The sequence below is a fragment of the Diachasma alloeum genome, unplaced genomic scaffold (genome assembly GCF_001412515.2).
Source record: "Diachasma alloeum isolate Michigan unplaced genomic scaffold, Dall2.0 Dall_scaffold_00300, whole genome shotgun sequence".
Taxonomy (NCBI): Eukaryota; Metazoa; Arthropoda; class Insecta; order Hymenoptera; family Braconidae; genus Diachasma; species Diachasma alloeum.
The window spans coordinates 1949635-1967820 of record NW_021680439.1 but is presented as its reverse complement, the minus strand read 5'-3'; the positions used below and the strand labels follow the sequence as shown (position 1 = coordinate 1967820).

The window sequence follows — 18186 nt, the reverse complement described above, 5'->3', positions numbered from 1 at the left end:
GCCGTAGGCAGAGATTCACGGACGCTCCGCGGAGCGTCCGTGAAGCGCTGCCTCACGGCCGGAATGACAAAAAAATATATTTAATATATTCCAGTGAGAACAACTCAGTAGCGAAGCGGTAAAACGATTCAAGTCGATTTTGACTATTGGTCAGTTTTCAGTGAATATCTCGGAATCTAAGGCAGATAGCAAAATTTTTGTTACAACCTTTTTTGTAGAGCGAACTGAGAGCTACAAAAAAGGTATGTTTGATGAATGACTAAATTTAGGGTGGATGTGGGATGAAAATGTGGAGGGAGTTGTTGGGAAAATTATTGATGAGCCGGATTTAAAAACCACACTTTATTTTGTGGGATCGAACCACTTTGTCAAAACTATTTACACTCTTTGGTTTTCAATAGTTGAATGTCTAATTAAATTGATGATTGTCTTTCACTGTAAATTCGTTGAGTCACTGACTTTAGGCTGAATTTAATCAACAGAGGTGATGTACTGAACAAAACGGTGATCTTACTAAGACCGGTGATGTACTTAATGACTAGTGAGCTAGGTGAGGTTCAAGAAGCTACTGTACTCGGTGAGGTGCGATATAAAACTTGTACAGGTGATTCGCCCGAGATAGACTTGTACGGTGAGAGGCTAAGCCTAAACTGATTCGCACGTGTTTCGGTGACTTATGACTGATGACCCGAAGGGTCCCGGAGATTTTCGAAGTCGGCCGATGGTCGACCAGAATGTTCTGGAATTTTAGTTGCGTTTCAAACAAGGTAATTACGAAAATTTTACTATCTCCCTTAGATTCCGAGATATTCCTCAAAAACTCAGCTGAGAGCTAAGTCGACTTGAACCGTTTTACCGCTTCGCTATTGAACTGAAATTACTTAAGAATCATTTAGGATAATTTCGGGAAGAGGGGGGCTTTTGAATTGTTGAGGGGTTTGCCTTGTTAAACCGCAAGTATCTGTTTCACAATTTTTGTTTTTGAAACGTATTTACTTCATATTTATCGGAGTTTGTTTTCTCTCATTTGTATTACCACATGTGGTTTTTTGCGAGTGACTCAAGATATTGACTGCAAAGAGGCGACATTGTTTGTTATTGATTTTTGGGGAATTTATGCAGAATTTGATTTTTAACTGTTCGATTCGAAAGAAGGAAGTTATGATCTCGAAAATCGAATCTGAAAATTTAACAATTTTTCCACGTTTCGTGACCGTTAAAACCTCTTTTGAAGAAATTATACAGTTTTCTTTCATCTAGTCTTATATATACTTATATATATCAAGGGGGTATCTTCCAGTGGACATGAAAGTGCGGCAAGATTTTATAATCGAAACTTTTGTTTTCGGGGGCGAGGAATCCGCATTTTTTGGTGTTTTTGCGATTCCTGTGGGCAATAATTTGTTATAGACAATTTTATCTCAATTTCTCACGAAAAGTAAATTTTTTTGCACACGATGAGACATACCAAAAAATATTTCAGATGAAAGATGTCCATACAAACAAAAACTTTCTCACACAAACAAAAAACGGTTTTTGGTTTATCAAAATCGGCTCTGTGGTTCGCCCGCTATTCGCTAATTCAGTAGTGAAGCGGTAAACCGGTTTAAGTCGATTTAGACTATTGGTCAGTTTTTAATGAATATCTCGGAACCTAAGGGAGATAGCAAATTTTTTGTAGTAACTTTTTTTGTAAAGCAAATTAAGCGCTACAAAGAGGTGATGATGAAAATTACGCTACCTCTCTTAGATTCAGAAATATCCCTCGAAAACTCAGCGAAGAGCTAAGTCGACTTAAACCGGTTTACCGCTTCGCTACTGAATTAGTGCGCGTTCTTAATGAACAAATGATTTTTCATAAAAACTATTAAAGATACAGGAAACAGTTCCGGATGATAGTCGATTATCTTTCTCATACAAACAAAATGATCTTTTATTTATCAGAATCGGCCCAGTGGTTCGCGCGCTACCCGCTAATCAGTTCACGTTTTTAATGAACAAATGATTTGTTCATTAAGAACGTGGCTGAGAAATTGAGGATCAACAAATGAGGCTTAATGAACCTAGTGAGCGAATTTCGCTACATAGTGAGATATCCAAAAAAGTGGGAAATATATGGAACTCAATTTTCTATACCCCGTCCCTCGCGGGTTTCATGGTAGAACCTCATTTCGAAATTTTTACCTTCAAAATGCATTACAACTTTCGTGTTGGTTACAGTTCAAAGAATCAAATTGGATATTGTTTTTTTTTTATTTCCAATTGATCATGAGAAAATCCTTTTTTTCGATTTTCTCTATTTTACTCGTTTTCTGATAACGTCTAAAGAAAGGTTGTTTTTAATAATTGGAGAGGTTGTATACATATATATTTTCAATTCAATACCTTCTATGTACTACTACAACCTCTAATCACTCAAAATAAACTATTTTTATACATGATGAAAAACCGAATACAAAGAGAAAATGGAAAAAAAAATTCTCACGATCTATTCGAAATTAAAGAAGAACGAATACCCAAAATTCGCCTTTTGTAGACTAATAAACATTTGAAAGAATAAATATTTGAATCAAATGAAAATTGTTCAACATTTTTAAGATAAAAACTCGAAAAAAAAGGTTTTGCCATGTAAAATGGGGCAAAGTGGGGTGAATTCCAAGCGTGTTCTACTTTTTTGAATGTCCCATTTTCCATGAAAAAATCGCTCGATAGGTCCATTCAGTTACCGCAGACTTCCAAGTTAGAGGGCGGTCCCACCAAAAAGTTTCTGCACTTTCATTCTAATGAAAATTAGACAAGAAAACTTCTTCTCTCGGTCATTATGCGGTCATAAAAATCCCTCTACAAAAAGAATAGACGACGTATTATAACACTATTCCTTTTAGAAACAATGGTTATCTTAATCGACGAGTAAGTGGATGCTGTAACCACAAAAGTCTCCGCGAGGAGGAGATTTTTAGAGTTAAATAAATGCGATTGCGATAAAAATCTCATTTAAAAAAAAGGGCTTGAACCGCTCCTCTACTGAATGTGTTTAGCAGGTCCTTCAAAATCCAGAGTTGATCAGACCATACATCAGAGACCGGAAGAAGGATAGAGGAACCAAGTATGTAAGAAGGATCACCCCAAGAAGCCACAAAAAAATTTCATGTAAAAACTTCTTTATTAAAAAAATAATACTGATGGTTATCCATGTCTCTCTCATTTCTTTCCATTTCATACGAATAATACCTGTTCTCATGTTCAACAAACGTTAAAAAAATAGTGGAAAACGATAGCCGCCCCGTAATGAGGAACCTTCCTGCTCAATATCAGGTTTCCCCAAAAATATCAAACTAATACTCATACCCCTTTATTCTTCTCATGCAGTTTCATATGCTTCTTCAGATTATCCAGCCTGTTACACCTCCTCTCGCAATAATCGCACTGGAACGGCATAGAGTTACTATGCACAATAACATGTCCATTTAAATGACTAATCTGCTTAAACCTCTTGTTACAAATATTACAACAATACGGCCGTTCGTTCATGTGCGCGGACGTGATATGCGTCTGCAGATTAGTCTTCCTGACGAAGGTAGCCTTGCAAACCTCGCACTCAAAAGGTCTAACATTAGCATGAATAGCCAGATGGCTCTTGAGCACATTCTTATGCTTAAAGTTCTTATCACAGAGATGACACTGAAAGGGTCGTTCATCGGTATGAACTTTCTTATGAACAGACAGATGCGCCAACTGTTTGAACATCTTCGCACAGATCTCACACTGATAAGTCCTGCCATTCTCATGGGCCACACTGATATGTCTCCTCAAAGTGTCCGCCAGAGTGTAACGTTTCCCACATATTTTGCAGCCGAAAGGTCTCTCATTCGTATGAGTCATCAAGTGGCCGTTCAGGTTTCTTCTCTCGAGGAACCTGGACCCGCACACATCGCACTGATAAGGTTTCTCCCCGTTGTGGACGTACATATGTTTCTTCAGGCTGTTCGACAGGGTAAAACGCTTCGAGCATATCGAACACGCAAACTTCCTCTCTCCAGTATGGACCAACGTATGAGACTTCAGATGTCCTGCCTGCTTGAATCTCTTCCCGCAGATCTTGCAATCGAACTGGCGCTCGTGGGTATGCGTCAGGATGTGTCGCTCCAATACACTTTTGGTCATGAAAACTTTCTTGCAAACGTCACATTGAAAGATCGACTTGGTCGGTGTTCCCCGTTTATTCCTGTGGTTTTCTGATAAGTGGGTCTTCAGGTGCTCCAGGGATTCGAATTTTGTACTGCAGATTGTGCATTGGGATGTCGGGAAGTCGTGGGTTAAGCAGTGCTGGCTCAGGTGGCCCAATTGCTTGAATGTTTTGTTACAGATTTCGCAGACGTAGGGACGTTCGTTTGTGTGAGATCGCAGGTGACGTTTTAATACACTTGGGAAGGTGAATTTCTGGGAACAGTGCGGGCAGGTTAGTGGGGAGGGGGTGCATGGCGAGGGCTTTGAGGGTTGTTTGGTATTCGTTCGTTTTCTGGGAGATTTCGAATCGTTTGGGATTTCTTTAGTGGCACCAGTTTTTGGAGAATACTCGGGTTTGAAGGGAAATTGATTATCGAGAGTTATTAATTGATTGAATAGTACTTGGAATGGGGACTTATTTGTTAGTGGGTTAATTCTGTTGTTTTTCATCATCTGGAGAAATTTTAGGCCGATTTGTAGGGGCTTATCTGGATTTTCTTTGGTCCAATCGAACAATTGCTTCTCGAAATGATTTTTCAGGGAGATTGCGCCCTCTTTATTACCGTGTTGTTCCACTTTTACGTTGAAGATGGGTGTGGTGTAAGTTTTTAGGACTTCTGATAATTTTTCAGTATGATTTTTATTGTGATAGTTGATTATGGCCGGAGATCCTATAATGGAAAAAATATCTAGGAGGTTCTCCGCTATTTCATCGTCATTATTCAGTCTTAGTGGTTTTAACACACTATAGCTCGAGTATGCTTCTATGTATACTAAGAAATATTTGTGTGGATTGTTCTTGTTATTGTCGAGATCATTTCGCAGGTCGATCACATGCACTTCAGCCTTTTCGTTGATTTGGGAAATTTGTTGAGGAGTGCTCTCTTGGAGATGAATGGATTCTTCAATTTCCTTTGCCTCGTTCTTTAGCATGAGCTCTGAATGAATATTATTCATTATTGTCCGTGAGTCGTACCTGCAATGAATGAGTTATGTTAAATATTGTAATTGAGGAGATCATTGAAATTTTGGTAATATGCCATAATTTCGGAATAGTATATTTTGTTACAAGTAAAGAACCACTTCTTCGCACGCACACGTAGCACATCCTATTTTTACTTCCGAACGGATATTTTCTAATTTTGATTGGAAATGATGTAGAATGATGTAGAATGATGATGTCTGAAACGTAAAAATACGAAGTTTGGCGATCATGTCTGTCTGTGACCACGTCCACCGCCACCGTTCCGGTGGTCAATTTTTAGAAAATTGAGTAGTTAAGTGGCTAAGGTAATTCCAAAAAATCCGACATTTTGTCAGATTATAGCTCTTAATGAGGACTAACTCTGTGCAAAATTTCAGCCCGATCGATCTAATAGTTTTGGAGAAAAAGCGATTCGTTTATAAATCGTTTTCCGCACATATCTTCAAAACTGGTGGACCGATTTCGATTTCTTTGTTTTCAAAATATTCGTTTCGATGCCTTCTATTTCCATCAATCACAACATATACACCCGTTCATACAAAGTTTTAGAGATATTCCCGTTTTTCTGTTTTTTTATGAAAACCTTTGTAAACACTCTAGCTTGTATAAAAATCCAGATATAAACTTGTAATTTGGACAGAATCGTCCTCTCATGATAACAATGTTTCGTATTGAAAATAGATTCACTCACATCAGTACTTTCGGAGATATTCGTCTTTTGCTGAAAATCTTTTACATGGAATATCTTTAAAACTACGCAACTGATTTCACATTTTTTTCAAAACATTCGTTTCGATGCCTTCTATCTAAATCAATCAAAACATATATACCAGTTCATACAAAGTTTTCGAGATATTCCCGTTTTTCCGTTTTTTTATAAAAAAAAAATTTACAAACACTCTAGCTTGTGCAAAAATCAAGATATCAACTTGAAATTTGGATAGAAAATATGTATATCGGTTTGTACGAAGTATTCGAAACATTGGAATTTCGATTGCACCCATGGAGATGGCAATAACCATTTGAAATTTTTGCTGCTAGTTAGTATTCTGAAGCTATAAACTTTTGTTATTTTTCTGAACATTCGGAAGCCCGCCATAAATGTATTGATGGCGAAAAAAAAAAGACATCACACAGTGAAATGCTCACTGTCACATGGCGCGCTGTCATATGCTCGCTGTTCTCTGCTTGTTTTTTGTTGTGATACCTGCCAGGTTCACTTTTCGGAACGGTATTGGGGATACTCCAGTTGTTTTTGTGTACGAAGTGCGTAAAGTTCAAGGTCGTGCGTTAAGTGAATTCCGAGTGTGCAAAGCTTCGTTTCGCGAAAATTTAGGGGAGGTTGGGGTAAACTGGACACTTTTGCCTTTTTTTTAAATGTTAATGACGGCTTGAAATGTTGATAAAATGTCATAATTTTTTTTTCATTGCAAAGAACAATTCTTTCCCTTTGTGATGAGCCTAAACTGAGCTTAAGTGATAAATTTGTTTCTGAGTTATGAGTAATTAAAACAAAAGTCTAAAGTGTCCATTTTACCCCACTTTCCCCTACTTTACGCACGACCTCTGGACTTTACGCACGCCGTGCGTAAAACAAGCCCTTTAGGTACATTAAATGGTTTCGAAAAGTGAACTTTTCAGGTACATATCACAAAAATGGATGATTCTACAATGAGAGAAAAAAAAACACGTTCTCAAAAAAGTCTTGTTTAGGCCCACGAAATCGCTAGTTGACAATTGCCAAAAAAGAAATTGTTTGATTCGACTTTGAAAGTTTCAAACATTTTTTATTAATTTTTTTTTGCTTGAATTGCGTCAAACAATCGTTTTTCAACTGTTTCATTTTGCCCCACTCTCCCCCATCCTTTGAATGTTTACCATACCGAATTGAGTTTTCAACGCTATGAAAATGTATTCTCTTTTCTCCAACCCTCCAAACCATTATGCAGATCTTGATAATGGCTCGGATGCTATCATAAAATCTTACTAAATTAATAATAATGTCTCGTGCTCACCTCGAGTTTTATGAATAGGATTGACTTATGTGTGAAATTTATTGATGAAAATTGATAGAAAATTATTCAATTATTCCCATAAGTTCATTTCAATGATTATTGACATTTGCAATGAAAAAAAAGTTCGCATACACCCAAAAACATCGGTACTGTACTGCACTTGGGATAGTCGGTCCAATGTTCAAGGCATTTCCGTAACCACTTCGCAAATAATCTCACAGGAATGTTCCGTTTATCTTGAAAAAACTGCAATAATTGATGGATTGATCGACTGTTATAGAGTCACTTGAGTCACAAAAAATCATGGTGTTGAGATCAATAAACCTCTTAGCTTTAAATTCATCAAAAATCCTCAGTTCTCGACTTGTTACATCTCGCACTCAGCTGTTTTCGTTCCGAAAAATGGCGTCCGAGGTTGAGAAGGCTCAATCTGCTACAGCCGGCGGAGACACTATTTTTGGAAAAATTCTACGTAAAGAAATTCCTTGCAAATTTATTTACGAAGATGATCAGGTCAGTAACACTTTCAACAATCAGAAAATCATATTTTTTTTGTAGTTCTCTGCGAGTTTGGACAATCGCCTTCGCATAACCTCCATCACTTCTACACAGAGAAAAAAAAGTTCTGAAAATTGGAAACAAATGGATAGATTTAAAAAACTTGTTTTCTTAACTCGCGCCATTGGTCGGATGATAGAAAATAGCGCAGGGAATAGTGACGCAAAATGGATACTTTTGACCTTTTTGAAATGTTAGTGATTCATTGAACTGTTAATGAAACGGCATAGGGGAGGATGGGGTAAAATGGACACTGGACTTTTTAAAAATTACTCATAACTCAGAAACAAAGTTATCAATTGAGCTCAGTTTACGCTCATTACAAAGGGAAAGGAATGCTCTTTGCATTGAAAAAAAAAAATATTGAATTTCAACATTTCAACCTGTCATTAACATTTAAAAAAAAGTCAAGTGTCCGTTTTACCCCAACCTCCCCTAATGTTTTTTTTTATCGTGGAAGTGTAATTCTTCCTGTCTGGGATGGGGCTGAACTGATCTCAATTGATAGATTTGTTTTTAAGTTACGAGCATGTGAAGAAGTCAAGTGTCGATTGTATTCCATCCTCCTCGATTTTTGTTTTTTTTTAGAGAAAAATGGTTCCTATTTTCATAAATTTATTGATTCAATTTAAGGATATTTACTTTTAATCAACATCTTTTTTTTCTAGTTTTCACGAAATTTTAGTTTTGAAAAAACTAACTATAATATAATATATTGCTAAAAGTTAGAATATTACAATAATATTTACAATAACTGTCCCTATCGGGAAATTAAAAAATTTTGATAGCTACTTTCATGCACTTTTTTTGTAGAATTAAAAAAAACATTCTAGAAAAAAATTAATCTGTATTTCCATAATTGATTTCAGAAATTTCCTGTCTAAAAATCTTGAAATGAATTCTAGATTCTCGAAAAATGTATATTAGAAAGTATGATTTGTAGAATTTAGAATTTTAAGTTCCGCATAGAAGCCTTATTTTTGACCGATTTTTAGATTTTCTAATTTTGATTGCAAATGGTCTAGAATGTTATGAAACGTGAAGAAATGATGTTTTTAGGATCATGTCTATATGTATTATCCGACGACTTGGGTTTTTGGTGATTAATTTTTAGAAAATTGAACATAAATAGGGTACAATTTGTTGATAAACACCAGAAGTTTTGGCTCATTGTACCTATTATTGAGCTCAACTTTAGCGCGTTATTTCAGCCTGATCGGTCCAGTAGGTCCGGAGATATAACTTGTTTAAAATTCGTTTGTCCTCAATATCTCAAAAACGACTGCACCGATTTCAATTTTTTTTCAAAAACTCGTCTCGATGGCCTCTATGTAAGTCAGTCCGAATATCTAGACTCTTTAATACACAGTTTGGAGATATTGCCGTTTTTCCGTTTTTCATTAAAAATCTTGTACGCACGTTAACTGGAGAAAAAAAAGGAGATAGCAAATTGAAATTTGGTATGGTTATAGCTCTTATAATACTAAAAAGATAGGTATTTTGGATGAGCGCAATTGGCCGACTGGTTCCTGAGATATGCATCTTTTGTGTACATATATTTCTTCAAATATCTCACGAACTACCAGACGTATTTCAATTTTTTTTCCAAATCCTCGTCTCGTCAGCCACAATCTGGATCAATCAAAATATACCTATCCGTTCGTTCAAAGTTTCAGAGATATTCCCGGTTTTTTTTTTTAATTTTTTTATTTTGGTACGCACGATATTTTGCGAAGAAATGAAAATAGTAAGTTGAAATTTGGGATGATTATAGCTCTTACAATATTGCAGGTTGGTATTCTGGACGGGCTCAGCCGGCCGAGCAATTTCGGAGATATTTAATCTTCTGTATAAATCTATTTTTATTCTGTTGCAGTTGTATAAATCTATTTCATTAAAAGATTGAAGATATTGAATCTTTTGAATAAATCTATTTCATTAAAAGATTGAATATCTTTCTGTAGACACCCTGTAACATGTGGTTACGGTTGTATGCCTACCACAAGAACAGGGAATTGCTACGAATCCAGTCGGAAGCTTACTACCAATGGAATTGGTAGAACCAAAAACAAATAGACTAATAACGGAAAAAGTAACGGCCACATGCCTTTTGTCGGATAGGCTCGTACCCCTGCTTGTTTTTCATTCAACTAACACTGAAACTAACAATAAAATAACAATCACCACCAATAACTGGTATTTTGTTTACGGTATTCATGCGATTTTTTGTGCCATTTTGAATTTTTGCAGTGCGTAGCATTCCATGATGTCAATCCTCAAGCTCCAGTGCACTTCCTGGTGATCCCCAGGAAGCTAATCCCTCAGTTGTCGAAGGCCGAGGATGGTGACGAGGCGGAGCTGGGGCATCTGATGAATGTAGCACGAAAAGTGGCTAAAGAGCAAGGTCTCGATAAAGGATTCCGTCTGGTGATCAACGATGGACAGGATGGAGCACAGTCTGTCTATCATCTGCACATGCATGTCCTCGGGGGGAGACAAATGCAGTGGCCACCTGGTTAATTCCTTCATTTTTGTACATTCTTCTTTACGAAAGTGAATATACTAACAATGTACTAAAGGCAAAGGAATGATTGGAATAAAGGTGAAAAATAAATGCAGTTTATTTGTCGCTGACATTTTGAAATGGTTACAGATCTTTGTTGCTTCTCTGGTAGACTTTGTACTCGAATTCAATTCCATTTTCTTGTTGAACACCTTGAGGGACGTTCGGATCTCTGAAATGAGATAGACTTGTACTCCCCAATAAATTATTCCAACTGCTCCCATACATATTCACGAATCTCCTCGGAGCCATATTGCGATCATGTATAGAAAAAAATAAATTACCAGGATGAAAAATAACAAAATCCTTGTAACATAGTTTTTTTGTATAGCGATTTTCTCTGATCCCTTGATAAACCTTGACTTTAAATTATCATATCACCTCATTTTTTTTTAAAGAAAAAAGCGTGCAAATACGTAAAAATATATTATTCATTGCCATGGCTTCCGGATGGATTTCTTTTTTTTTTTTTTAGAAATTCGTTTAGATCTGCTTGTCTTCACCACGGATGCTTAAAAATTTAAAAAAATCACAGAAAGCACTTTCAATGAGTACCGTCGATGTACCAGTAGATGCCACTGTGACAATTTCTGCCACTTTGAGCACATTTTCAGGTATATCAAAGTGAAATAATTCTTGGACTCCACAGTGCTCACCATGAATCTCTAGAGCAATCTCTCTCGCCCCCTGTCACCAAGAATTATCACTTTTGAACTGCGGAAGGTATTTTTTATTCAACCGGAAAGTGTGAAAGACACGCTGGACTCAATAGAATGGTAGTGGCTCTCTCAGAGAGGTTAAAATGTACAGTTTAGTTTTCGTTCATATTCTTCAAAATGTAAGTATTAAATCATTAAAAAATTGTAGTTATCTGTCAGGAATTGATTGCTTATTCATATACAATCGTTGAACATGGATGAAATCACCTTTTTAACACGAAAATATGAATAGCAATGACTGGCTCCTTCGAATGAGCCCTCGTGCCAGTTAGTGCCACTCGTATGTCTAACCTTCCAATCTCCCTAAACTTTCGTAAAAATATAAATCGACACTATGTAGTTCGAACCAAATGTTGATTAACTTTATTTTGATTCTTTGGAAAATGATAAAATTGATTGGGAATGAATTTATATACAATATTTTTATTTTTCACTAGGACCAAACCGAACAACCCACTCCGGGGGCCAAAATACACAGAACTGTCGTTGACAAACGCTTTCATTGAGATCAAGACTGGATCTCCAGTTGCTACTGTTGCTAAAAAATACAACATTCCTAGAACTACTCTAAGGTACAAGAGAATAGATGGGAGATTGATCGCATCAAAGTCTTTTTGATTTATGGAAGAAACTGAAGGGAACTGAAAATGCGTCACAAATACCAAAAAAACCTGAAGAATAATTTTATTTATGTTTCCTATTAAGTATAATCTATGAAGGGAAGTTTTGTAATAGTTTACTGAATAAATAATTATTTCATCCATTCACAATGATTGAATGTGATTTAATAATGTAGTGGCACTAACTTGCCCTTCGCCATGGCAGAAACTGGCACAAGCCGTTTTGAGGGTGGCATAAACTGGCGCACGCGGGTCTTTTGTTCAAACTTCAATTTAAATCAATTTTTCTATATTTAGGGATGAATAATATGTTGAATTCAAAGGAAAAACTATAAACTTGCCCCTGAGTCAACAGGATTTCACCTAGCATTGAAAATATACATAATACACACTATACATTAAATATACATTATACTAGCGGACACGGCTCTAGGTGGCATTAACTGGTACATCGACGGTATAAAAGCCCAGATTTTTTTCAGATTTTTTGAGCACTTTGAAAACAAGTGGATGGATTGACGAAGAATTCGTCATGTATGAATACCGTTCCGGAATTTTTGATGTGCCGCCCCCTCAAAAGACTAAATAAATTTTTAAAAATCCTCTCAAAATTTCAGCTCTATCTTAATTCTACAACGCCCCCCAAGAGCCTTGTTTTTTTTCAGTAAAATAACACAAGATTTTCATGGAAAATTTGAATCTATTTCTCCCTTCCCCTGTTATCTCAATAGAAATGTTATAATCATGGAAAATTACTGAGTTAACGAACTAGGGTGAACAGACTAATTGCTGAACGGTTAAGGGAAATTCGAGGTTGGTGGTAGGATCTAAAATAAAAGAATCATCTAAATGGGGATATGATGGCTTCCATACCTTCAAAAATGTTTTAATTAGCAGAAAAAAATTATTTGAAGTGGAAATAACAAAACAAAGAATAATTAAATTAAAAAATAGTTGAATGCAGCCGAAACCCCTAATTTCTGGGCGATGGAGCCATATTTTTTTAATTTATTAAATGTCGATTAATAGAAGAAATAATTGATCACATGATTACGCACGATTAATATTATTGAAAGGTGAAATAATGAGGACAATTTTCATTTTATTTATGGAATATTCAATGCAAGTTGAAATCGTCCAGAAATTGACCTGTTTACTCTACTTTTGACGAAAATTTTTTGCTTTTTGTTAACATCATACAACAGTGCAGTTATTCTTATAGGGAAAAACGTGTTATTTTTATGGGAAAAATAAGGCTCTTGGGGGGAGTTTTTGGGACTGAGATACAGAGCCGAAATTTCGAGAGGATTTTTTTTTTCAAAGTTAGACAAATCCTAACTGCTTCAATTCTCATTAACACATCTCCGCCACCAACATTTAGGAGAACATTTAGTTCTCGAAACGTTAGCGATTGGAATAATAAGGGTTTCTTCTGTTTTCACCTTTATTGAATTAATATTACTGATATTGACCGCATAATGGCCCAAAGGAGGAGATGTGTTAATGAGGATTTTTTAACTTTGCTTCGAGTCTTTTGAGCGGGCGGCATGTCAATCATTCCGGAACGGGTGCCGACCCAGAAGGGATTGATGAATTGTATTCTTAGTTGATGTATTCTTCATTTCTATAGCAATAATCTCAGTTAAAGATTATGGGATGTTGCAGTCCTGATAATAATTGAAAAAAATTGACGTGTCATTTTAATGTGTATAGAAGCTTTACCAATAATGATCTCTATAAAAAAAACTTTCATTATTAAATGTTCAAATATATATGCCGAAATTCTATGGACCATTCCGTGTTACAAAGCAGCGGAGCGCGGAATAAAAAAAAATTACTCCATTTTGAAACCTCGTAAATAATCAACGATAATTGTTAAATTTTACAGCACGATCGATGGGGTGTTAAACATTGATTATGCCAGAGCCTGAGGCTAAAATTATTTGTTAAATGTGACATCCTTCTCAACTGAAGCAATTTTGTTATGATTTTCCCAACATCGCATGATCTTCAGTGAGCTGAGATTGTTATTCAATTATTACTTACGTAACTGTGACAAAGTCGTTAAGAATGTCTGGGAAAAACGTGTCGCATTCGAAGTGTTTCTTTATTTCTGTCAGATAAAGTCGGTGAAATTTCGGAGATTGCATTGCAGCCTGAAATAATCGCAGAATTAAAAAACAATATTTCTGCGTAATCATTGTCCACCCTTTTCAAGATTGTCTATTTTCCAAGAATACAATTCAGTATCGAAACGTTAAAACGGTTCAAGTGGATTCTGACCATTGGCCAGTTTTCAATATATATCTCGAAATTTGAGAGAGATAGCAAAATTTTTGTCATGACCTTTTTTGTAGCCCTCAATTCGCTCTACAAAAAAGGTTATAACGAAAATTTCGTCATCTCCCTTAGATTCGGAGATATTTCTCGAAACCCCAACTAAAGGCTAAATCGACTAAAACAGTTTTACAGCTTTGCTATTGAATTCTTCAATGTTCGCGGGAAATTCTGTATTTTTTAGATTGATGACAGAACACATGGAAGCAACCTTTCATGAAACAAAATAAACAAATTTGTTCTTATACGCGGCCTCTTATTATTTTCGAATTGATTATTTATTTTCGAATTGATGATTCACCTAGTGCAGGAATTAAAAAAATACAAATACAAATATAAAAAATCAGGCCCGCTCGTGCGCTCACTCTTTGGGGTATGACCGGTAGGGGTGGGTGAAATTGGGTGTGACCCATTACGGATCGAACTAATAACTTCCCGACCAAGTCCCTTTCCTCCATTTATTTCCGAAAAATCGAAAATTGTGATGAACTGCTGAGTTAATGTCTTCCAAAATTCCATAATTTGTGCGTTACATCCAGAGTCATCGTTTCTAACAAAAAAACTTCAAATCGTATCGTTATGCACGGAGAAATGATCTTGTTTACGAAAAAAAGCAAATTTTCGACTTTTTTCCAGATGTTTTTTTGGAAAAAACTGAAAAAACGTTGAGACGATCGTTTCCATAATCTAATCAGGTTCAAGTATACGTTACATAAAAATACGGCGAATGAAAAAGAAACTAGAAAACAGCTGAGACTATTTTACTCAGCATCTACTTAAAATCGAATTACATATAGATGCATCGATCGCATGAGCAGGAATCAAAACCCATCTTTTCTTTTTTTCTGTGTAAAATTGGTAACTTTTCAAAAAAAAAACTCATTTTTTTTCAGTTTTTCACATGTTTTATGCGAATAACTAACAAACCGCTGAGGCGATCAGTCTCAAAATCTAATCAGTTCTAAGTTACATTGACACGCATCGATTGAAAAAAAAAATTTCGAATCACTTCATTTCTTCAGAAGATATCGTTGGACAAAATTTTGGTCGCATACGTACATACACACACACACACACATACAGACAAGTCTTCAAAAACTTTTCAGAATGATTCGAGTGGCCGAGAAATGTGGAGAAATCATGGAAATTCCACATTCGATTTCCGGGGTCATTACAATAACTTCCTTCGGGTCGGGAAGTTAATAGAAGGCAATGTGAAAAAATATATTGAAACCAACGACTAAGGAAAAACCTGTGCTATCCAGGCAAATGATGCAGTTATTAAAAATTTTAGACCCTATATAACCTCATTTTAACGCTTACATTCGGCGCATATCGTTTATTTCATTTCCTAAAAATCAAATCGAATCAGCTGATAAAAACTTTTGTGAACAGGAGAGTGATAACTCTGTCTAGCAGTTAAAAAAAATCAACAATTTTTTAGAATGCTTGCACTTTGGGATAAACATCCTTAATAAGAAATTTCTGTCACCTTCCAAGGTATTCCAACATTCTTTCATACATCATTATGGAACAGAATTGATAAAAGAGAAGAAAAAATCCAAGAAATTTACTTCATAAACAGAACTTCCTCCAATGACCCAAATCTGCTCGACCTTCTCCTTCAAAGGACCATTAGAAATCATTTCTATTGCTGCAGGAATGCTTTTGCAGACAATGGCCTCGTCGCCAAGGTTCCTGAAAAAAAATCAGTGGAAAAATTCACCCGGAAATTCCATTCCACGAACCGGAGATTACTCACAAGTCTTGACTGGTCAAGACCATGTTTATCCTGTTCTGAAGAGGTCGATATTTTTTCGGAATGCACTCCCAGGTCCTTCTGCCCATCAGCACAACATTCTGCTTGGTGTCATCTTTGGTATTCGTCGTCATGTCAGAGAAGAACTTCATCTCACTCCTGTTGAACAAAAACAAATCTACAGTGTGTCCCAAAATTGATTTGGCATATGGTGAGGGTCGCTCCGGGGGGTTATTTCGAGACGAAAACTGAAATGAAACTTTTGTCTCCGGCGCATCGTTAAGGAGTTATTTGTCAACAAAGCAAAAATCCACCGCGTAACACCCTCTTTTTGAAAATTACTATTTCCTCGCTCACATCGACTGCAGGAATGAAAATGGGGGCAATCGATTGGGCATTTAATGCACACTGATTTGAAAAAAAAATTGTTCTTCTATCATCACGCACGGGTGAGAAAACCCGCAATGAATTTCAACGCGGCGTCAGAACTATTTGGTTCCTAAATGTACTGTAACCCTAAAAGTCAGAATCAGCGTTAAAAATTTATATCTCTACTCTCATTCAATATCAAGAAGTGAAATTGATTGGAATCAATTGGACATTCAATGTCATCGTCCCTCCGCCTTGTATAGGAAAGGGGGTATGATCTCTATCCAGGAACAGCGTTTGATTGATTGTCCTTTTTCCTTGATAATTTATAAACAAAGCGTCGGAGACAAAAATTTCATTAGAGTTTTCGTCTTCAAATAACTCCCCAGCTAGCCTCACGATGTCAGATCCATTTTGAGACACACTGTGTACTGAGTTATCATTCCATCATAGACTAATAATTTATCATGCCCTATTTATTATTTTTTTTATGAATTGGACATACTTTAATTTCCATGGCAGACGTCCATCCACCCCAATCCCCCCCTTCTCACATGCCGCAGCGATCAGATTCAATCCCAGCTGCATATCTGAACTCAACGATCGAAACTGAACGAAACCAGTGGAACCAGTGCAAACACCAACTGATCGAATCATGTGTTTCTTTCAAATTTCGTAACGGCTATTCTCTATCTCCCTCGATACGCCCGATACGCTGGCTTATAAACCAGCAGAGGGCAGTCCGAAGTTCCATAGAATCACTGAGGGGAGAATGTCAGTAAAGGCAGTGTCTACACACACGGTATATGGTAATTACCATAGACGCAAGGTAACTTTTACCATGTATTAAGGCTTTTTTTGCCATGGATCTATGGAGAGTGTCATACGTCTATGGTTTCACTATGGGGGATCATTTTGGGAAACGGTTTTTATGTGCAGCGCCATCTATCGGAATTCTAGAAAATTCTAGACATTTCGAGGTAATTCGAGAAGTTTCTTGAAATAACGAAAAAAATCAAGTAGTTTTTAGAAATTTGAGGGAATTCAAGGAGTTTCTAGAAAATTTGCGAGAATTAAAGGAGTTTTCAGAAAATTTGAGGGAATGCAAGGAGTCTCTAAGAAATTCGAGAAAGAAGGAAAGACCATGGACGCATCCACTATAATTACAGCTGTATCGAAGATACAGCCGCCTGCAATTTTTTACCATACCTCTGTGGTTTTCACCATGCGTCTATGGTATTTTTCTCATCATCTGCTCAGAAATTCGCAATCTCTTAATGAATTGTTGAACATAGCATTAAGGCCCCACGAGCATATATATATAGGTATATAAAAGCGGGTAAATTTTGCGCCACTCTCACGGGATAATGGATGGACAGAATTGGATAAAACTTACGTCAAAAAATTAGTTTTTTTTCGTTGGCTGCGGTTGAAATGGTTTCGGATGTTCCCTGACGCAAAAATTATTGATAAAATAATTAATAAAATTTTGAGGTGAGTTTGACAGTTTGCGGCAGCCACGTTGTATGATATAAACATACAAGTGACACAATTCAGGGCAGTCGATAAATCGATCGATTGTTATTGATTGAACTTATCGACTGATGTAACATTATTTTACTTACGAGAGAGTGAGTAATTTTTTAAACTTCATGTGTGGCACACTTGACACCACGAAATTATGATTTTTCCACGTATAAGGGTGAAGCGATGAGAGTAAAGAGATAATTTTATGGATTGAGAAATTCTCGTTCTGGTTCATCTGCAGATTTCATGAATGGCTTGGCTATTTTTCATATGTCACAGATTTCAAAATGACAAATCATAATTTCGTGGTGTCAAGTGTGTCACACATGAAGTTTAAAAAATTACTCACTCTCTCGTAAGTAAAATAATGTTACATCAGTCGATAAGTTCAATCAATAACAATCGATCGATTTATCGACTGCCCTGAATTGTGTCACTTGTATGTTTATATCATACAACGTGGCTGCCGCAAACTGTCAAACTCACCTCAAAATTTTATTAATTATT

General features: G+C 36.3%; 3 protein-coding genes across 4 annotated transcripts; 1 reads left to right on the top strand and 2 right to left on the bottom strand.

The window, feature by feature from the left end:
* Positions 1 to 3191: 3191 nt before the first annotated feature.
* Positions 3192 to 7611, bottom strand: LOC107039486 (gastrula zinc finger protein XlCGF57.1). Of its 2 annotated transcripts, none has more exons than XM_015259112.2 (2): positions 7228 to 7611; positions 3192 to 5203 (listed from the first exon to the last, which is right to left on the bottom strand). In XM_015259112.2, the coding sequence occupies exon 2, from the start codon at positions 5182 to 5184 to the stop codon at positions 3343 to 3345; it is 1842 nt and encodes a 613-aa protein (XP_015114598.1). In that variant the 5' UTR covers positions 5185 to 5203; positions 7228 to 7611; the 3' UTR covers positions 3192 to 3342. The 2 variants fall into 2 exon arrangements, with proteins under 2 accessions (XP_015114598.1, XP_015114600.1); XM_015259114.1 differs by lacking the exon at positions 7228 to 7611 and adding an exon at positions 5297 to 5366.
* LOC107039488 (histidine triad nucleotide-binding protein 1) lies at positions 7379 to 10419 on the top strand. Its single transcript, XM_015259116.2, has 2 exons — positions 7379 to 7740; positions 10036 to 10419. The coding sequence occupies exons 1-2, from the start codon at positions 7531 to 7533 to the stop codon at positions 10303 to 10305; spliced, it is 480 nt and encodes a 159-aa protein (XP_015114602.1). The 5' UTR covers positions 7379 to 7530; the 3' UTR covers positions 10306 to 10419.
* Positions 10383 to 17637, bottom strand: LOC107039487 (dihydrofolate reductase). The gene is made up of 6 exons (XM_015259115.2): positions 17549 to 17637; positions 16658 to 16913; positions 15787 to 15942; positions 15599 to 15722; positions 13734 to 13843; positions 10383 to 10520 (listed from the first exon to the last, which is right to left on the bottom strand). The coding sequence occupies exons 2-6, from the start codon at positions 16807 to 16809 to the stop codon at positions 10433 to 10435; spliced, it is 630 nt and encodes a 209-aa protein (XP_015114601.1). The 5' UTR covers positions 16810 to 16913; positions 17549 to 17637; the 3' UTR covers positions 10383 to 10432.
* Between the last annotated feature and the right edge of the window lie 549 nt (positions 17638 to 18186).